We start from the raw sequence: 6,669 nt of genomic DNA, 5'->3' as shown, positions 1-6,669 counted from the left end.
TAAGACCTCTTGACCTTTGACACTCCATCCTTTCATATTTGTGTTTCTCCTCTTCAACTCAGTTTCTTTCCTTCTTCTAGATATACTCTGGGGCCAAGAGCGATTTCTGATTTCTTAAGGCATCACTAGCTCTTGAACCTACCATGATGGATGGAATTACAAATTTGCATTTTGTGCCCTTTCTTGTTTTGGTTTTTTTTTTTTTTTTTTTTACCAAGTATAGTGAAGGCAAATCCTTTCTTAACTCACTAGAGAATGGCTGTAACTTCACTCACTCAGCAAAATCCTGTCAGTGTTTAGCCACAGTTGAGCATGCAGGCAAATATTTAATGTCTTTAAAAAAAAAATGCAAAACACTAGAAAGGGAGCTGGAGAGACAGGCCTAGCATATACAGAGCATGTGGGGGGCTCTAGTTCAGTCCCTGGTACCTCATATTTCCAGCACTGCCATTAGAAACAATTGAATACAAATAGCCCTTTAGCAATTGCTGCCTGCTACCCCAGAATAAAAATAGCAAAACTGGAAACAAAATATCTCTCATTTCAAGTCAATGTTGCATGCTATCTTGCTGTATGTAGTACAGTATTTATGGAGCTAGTCTTCTGTTGAGCTGTAGGTGGATACTTGCTTTGACAAATTGTTTTTTGTTTTTTTTTTGGTTTTGGGGCCATACCCTGTGATTCTCTGGGGTTACTCCTGACTATAGCTCAGAAATCGCTCCTGACTTTGGGGATCATATGGGACACTGGGGGATCAAACTGTGGTCCATCTTAGGTTAACATTCTACTGCTTGTGCCACAGCTCTGGGGCCCCTGCTTTGACAAATTGTGCTGAGATGTCAATTGTATGTAAGGTGTTTTTGTTTTGTCAGCCATGCCCTCTGTTGATTAGGGATCACTCCTGGAGGTATTTAGGGGAACATATGTGGTGCTAGGCAAGTCCTTACCCAAGTGCTATCTCTTTGACCCTTCACCCTACATTTTTTTTATCTTGGACCGAAGCCCAAGAATGCCTTGGCTGGCTTCCAAGGTAACTTTCCGGTGAGCTTTTCAAGGAAAGTTTTACTGTTGTCCAGAGCCATTGCATGCACCATATGCCTCCAGCAGGGGCTACAAGTTCTACTTTCTTCACAGCTTCTCTATTCCTTGCCTGCTTTAGCTCGAGGAGAAGTATGGAAGATTAGAAAAGGAGTCAGAGAGCTGAGTGCAGAGAGTTTCCTCCTCCTCCTCCTCCTCCTCCTCAGGCTCTGCAATGTTTTTAGAGCTTCTTCCTCTTTCTCCTCCAAGCCTGGCCAAGAGCTTCAGTACCAAGAAGGTATTTATCACATAATTGAATGAATGGAGAGAAAACCTCTTCTGCTCCTACACTGAGGTTTTAACTAACTATACTTCTCTTTGGGGCACTTGTCCTGACCCCGCTGGAAGAAGGGTGGGTGGCCATTTGGCTCTCAATAAAGATCAGGAAGCTTAGGTAATGAGTCCGTTTAGATCCAGGAGAAGCCAGTCTTTTTTTTCTATAGTTCATCACTAGTTTACACAATCTCCCCACCTCCCATTTTCATTCATGTTCAGGGACTGTTAAGACATTTCACTTTTTTTTTTAAACTTTATTTATTGATTGATTCACTGATTGATTTCTGGGCCACACCCAGTGGAGCTCAGGGGTCCTCCTGGCTTTTGCACTCAGAAATCGCCCCTGGCAGCTGGGGGACCATATTGGATGCCAGAATCAAATGGGTCCCTCTGGGGTTGGCCGCATGCAAGGCAAACGCCCTGCCACTGTGCTGTCTCTCCGGCCTGTGTTAAAACATTTCAAACCATTTTGTTTTATTTATTTATTTATTTATTTATTTATTTTTTGTTTTTGTTTTTGGGCCACACCCAGCGGTGCTCAGGGGTTACTCCTGGCTGTCTGCTCAGAAATAGCTCCTGGCAGGCACGGGGGACCATATGGGACACAGGGATTCGAACCAACCACCTTTGGTCCTGGATCGGCTGCTTGCAAGGCAAACGCCGCTGTGCTATATCTCCGGGCCCTGTTTTATTTATTTTTTAACTACTTTACTTAAATACTGTGGTTACAAAGGTTGTTCATAATATAGTTGAAATTTTTTCAGATAAAAAGTTGATAATGACTGAGTTGATCATGATTGGTTATACAATGTACAGCATCCTTCACCAGTGCACATTTTCCGCCACCAACGTCCCCAGTTTTCCTCCTGCCAGTCTCTGGGGTAGACATTTTTCTTTTCTGTCTCTAACTCTGTCTCTCTTTCTCTTTTCCCACCCCTTTTATACATTGGTCAAACCATTTTAAATTAAGCCACCACAACAACTAAGTCTAAGGGACTGAGTCTTTCTTTGGCAGTTAGGAGATGGCTCACTGTTCTGAGATGGTTATGGCAACCAGAGAGAATAGGTTCTCTGATCAGGAAGGTCTTTAGACTTTTAGCTTTACTTTTATTTATTTATTTTGTTTATTGAGATCACACCTGGCAATGTTCAGGACTTACTCCTGGCTCTGAGCTTAGTGATCATTCCCTGGTCTCTGAGAGGTGGCGACCTTTTGGGATAGATACTAGGAATCGAATCTGGGTTGGTTGTTGGCAAGGCAAGCGCTCTAGCCACTGTACTATCTTTCAAGTCTCTAGAAGCTAAGCCTTTACAAAGCTGAGAAGCTTCGGGAGTTTCAGAGAATTGTACGTAGGGGTTGCAGTCTCCAAAAAAGAGCAAACAGAAGGTTAACACAGAATTATGATTGTCTAATGAGTCACCTCTAATTGTCTTCCTTCTAAAACAGAAATTCCCAAACACACATAAAAGACAAAGAAAATAGCATCTAAACCTGTAGCATCCTCCTTGTAAAACAGACCAGTTGGACACAGCAATGAGACAGATGGAATCATGCAATTTGCTGCTATGTAGGACAGTCTTCCCAGAAGTTAGCCAAAAGGAGAAGGCCAGACACAAAAGGATCCCTTTCATATGTGGGATATAAAGAACTGTAGAAAGGAAAGTGGCCACAGTTGTAATAGAGTTGAAGAAGTGTCTTAAGTAAGAAGCTTATCATTGCTGTGGTGATGGTGGGGGTGTGTGCAGTGGGGAGGACAGAGGAAACTGTCAACAGTGAATGGTGAAGGGAAGCAACTATGCTGAAACATTCTATACATGAAACCCTACCATTGAAAATCACGATGTCTAAAATAACATTTAAAATAAAAAACAAAACAAAAAAGACCAGCTGGGGCTGGAGAGATAATACAGTGGGCAGGGTGTTTGCCCTGCACACGGCTGACTTGGACTCTATTCCCAGCATCCTATATGGACCTCTGAGCCCTTCTAAGAGTGATCCTCGAGCACAAAGCCAGGAGTAAGTCTTGAGCACTGCCAGATGTGGCCCCCAAACTAATAAATCAAGTGACCAGTTTTGCCATTCTTAGAATATGGACATAAAGTGTTTGAGTGCAGCAAAGTGGGCCGGAATGGTAGCACAGCTGTAGGGCCTTTGCCTTGCATGTGGCCGACCCAGGGCAGACAGGAGTTCAATCCCTGGCATCCCATATGGTCTCCGAGCTAAGAGTGATTTCTGACCACAGAGCCAGTAGTAACCCCTGAGGGTCGCTGAGTGTAGCCCCCCCCCAAAAAAAAAACAAAAGAAAAGGGGGAAAAATAAAAAAATAGGTATATATTTAAGGTAAACTACTTGGTGACTGGAAATAGGAATGTAAATATTCAAATCTTCATCGCAGTAGGTGTCCATAGCTTCACACCTTAATCGTTTGTTTTCTCATACAGAGAACACTGAGAATGATTCAGCACATTTCAAGCACACACAGGCTCCCCTGGCCCTGCTCCCACAAGCTGTCCACCGAACCATCTTTCCTAATCGAGGCCAAGAGTATGACATTATTCGCAATACTATGGTAGCAAAGATCTATGGGAAGTGGCCAAAGAATGACTAAGCAATCCTGTTATAATCACCTCAGTCATTCAGCGCTGAAAGGTTGGAGAAGCAGCTCAGCTGGTATGAGGGTTACACAAATCACTTTTTTTTTTTTGGCTTTGAAGGAGGGGATCCCCGTGGTAGTGCTTAGGGACTATTCCCTTGACATCCCAGGAGAAACTCAGGATCTTATAATGCAAGCAAAGGCCCAGACAAAGGGAGACTTCTTTTTTTTTTTTTTTTTTTTTTTTTTTTTTTTTTTTTGGGCCACACCCGGTAATGCTCAGGGGTTACTCCTGGCTATGTGCTCAGAAGTTGCTCCTGGCTTGGGGGACCATATGGGACACCGGGGGATCGAACCGCGGTCCGTCCAAGGCTAGCGCAGGCAAGGCAGGCACCTTACCTTTAGCGCCACCGCCCGGCCCCAAAGGGAGACTTCTTATTCAGCCCATGAATTGGTTCATTCAGTCCTACAACCATTCATTTATTCATTCATTCACTTACTCATTCATTCATTCACTCATTCATCATTTACTTATTTAACCCATCTGTTGAGGCCCTTGTCATATATACTGACCAGTGAGGCAGCCGAAGCTGTGAATTCAAGTAAGTCCAAATCCAGTTTCATTTGGGGTGAGGGGAGGCCACAGCTAGTGGTCCCCAGGGTTTACTTAATCTTGGCTCTGCTCTCAAGGATGCTCACTTCTTGCAGTACTCAGGGGGATCCTATATGGAGCCAGGGCTTGAACCCAGGGCTACCACATGCTAGGCAAATGCTCCAGCCCCAGTCTTATTATTTTTACTGACGCTAGATAAAGTTTATTTGAGATGGGTGGGTGGGTGGGGGTCTTAACCGCTGTGTAAAACAGGGATGACCAGGCCTAGTTAGTTCCAGTTAAAGATGAGGCCAGTCCCCCACTCCCCCCAGTGCTCATAAAGTGGTGTTTCATCCTGTTTGTCTCTTTAACCTGAAGCTTTTCAAGCTTCCACTAAACGTGATCCGGAGGCCATCTCCTCTCATGTAGGGCCACGCCCAGGCTCTTTCCCAATCTAAGAGGATCCCCCAAAACTGCCCCAACAACGCCATGAAGGGGTTGGGGGACGAGGTGAGGTGCCCTATTCACCAGGCTCGCATTTATCTTGCAAAAACGACCCGTCTTCAGTTCCCTCTTTGGGGGTTCCGCAGCTCTCCAAAGCCTAGATATGCACACACCGAGGCCAAATGTAAATATGACTAGTTTTAGGGGACACCCTCCCAGCACCCCCACACACACCCCTGGCTCCTCCCGGTACCCCCAAGGGCAGCCTCCTTTGGGCCTGATGCGGGCAGCGCGCCCAGGGGGAGGAGGCTAGGCAGTTCCAGCCGGCACCCCACAACTTTCCCTCCTTCCAGCACCCCCAAAAGCCACCGCCCAGGGGAGAGAAGGAGGGGGGGCGTTTCCCAGTCGCAGCTGCCAAGGCCCCCGCCCAGGAGGTGGGGACGGTTCCGAGAGCCTCCCTCCTCCTTAGGGGTGTCCCCCAACCGAGAGAACCAAGTAGGCAGCCCTGGGCGCGCACGTGGGGGGCTCAACCACGTGGTCCGCCTTGCACGCCCCCCAACATCAACGGCACCGGCTGCTTCAGGCCTGCCTGCACCCCCAAAACCTTGCACCCCTATTCCTGCTCAGTTAGCTGGGCCCGCGCTACCCCCGATCCCCGCCTCGCAGGCACCGGAGCGGCTGGCACCCCGGGAGGAGACCCAGAGGCCCAGCCCGGGGAGGCGGGGACCCGGCCGGGGACGGGGCGGGCCAGGCGGCCGGGGCTCCCGGAAGCGGGTGGAGGTTGTGGGGCTCCCGCTGGAGCGGCGGCTGGAGCTCCAGCTAGCAGCAGCAGCAGCATCACCAACCCAACCGAACCGGACCGAACCGAACCGGACCGGACCGAACCGAACCGAACCGGACCGAACCGACCCGAGCCAAGATGCAGCCGGTGTACTCGGAGCCCAAACCCAACCCGCTGCAGAAAGCGAACGTGTGCTCGCGCGTGTTCTTCTGGTGAGCCGCGTGGGCGCGCGTGGGGTGGCGGGTGCCCAGGGGCGCTTTTGGGGTGCTCCTGGCGAGGGCAGACAGCTGGTTTTGGGGGACCCCCCGGGGCCACGCGGCTTCTCCAGGTAGCAGCCGCCCTCTTGGAGGAGCTGCTGGCGAGCAAGGAGCTCTGGGGCTCACCCAGGGAGAGGGAGAGCTGAGGCACCCCTTTTGCACCCCCAGACTGTACAGCCTCTGCCCTAGTGGCACTTTCTTATCCCTCCCTCTCGCTTGCGCTTTTCTTTGTTAAGGAGCCGCTCAGGAGGCGCTTTCTGGAGCTCCCATCGCGCCCCGAGCTTGCCTGGCCACCTCCAATTGGGGCTGGGGGACCCCACCTTGTCCCCCAGATCTTTGGCCCATATTGGCCACCCTGCCTGGGCGACAGCTGCTAGCCGGCCTCCAGCCGCGCCCCTGGCTGGGGCTGGCTGCTCCCACCTGGCTCATTCCCGGCTCCTTGGCTTCCTCCTTCTCCCTTGCCTGCTGGAAGCACCTGGGGCTCGTTAATGGCTTTTCAGGGGTGGGTGTGGGAAGAGAGAAGCTCCCCCCCCTTTTTTTTTTATGAATGGGAGACTTTTTATTTATTTATTCATTTATTTATTCATTTATTTATTTATTTGTTTGTTTGTTTGTTTTTGGGCAGCGCTCCAGGGTTACTCCTGGCTC

At 49.0% G+C, this 6,669-nt stretch overlaps 1 protein-coding gene across 1 annotated transcript in view; it reads left to right on the top strand.

The window, feature by feature from the left end:
* Nucleotides 1-5,902: 5,902 nt before the first annotated feature.
* Nucleotides 5,903-6,669, top strand: part of ABCC4 (ATP binding cassette subfamily C member 4) — a 216,663-nt gene continuing 215,896 nt past the window's right edge. Inside the window, exon 1 of the mRNA XM_049778722.1 lies at nt 5,903-5,976. Coding sequence (XP_049634679.1) covers nt 5,903-5,976 — 74 coding nt within the window. The remainder of the gene's footprint in view (nt 5,977-6,669) is intronic.

This window comes from Suncus etruscus, chromosome 8, assembly GCF_024139225.1.
Source record: "Suncus etruscus isolate mSunEtr1 chromosome 8, mSunEtr1.pri.cur, whole genome shotgun sequence".
NCBI lineage: Eukaryota > Metazoa > Chordata > Mammalia > Eulipotyphla > Soricidae > Suncus > Suncus etruscus.
This window is presented reverse-complemented; position numbering and strand designations above follow the sequence as displayed.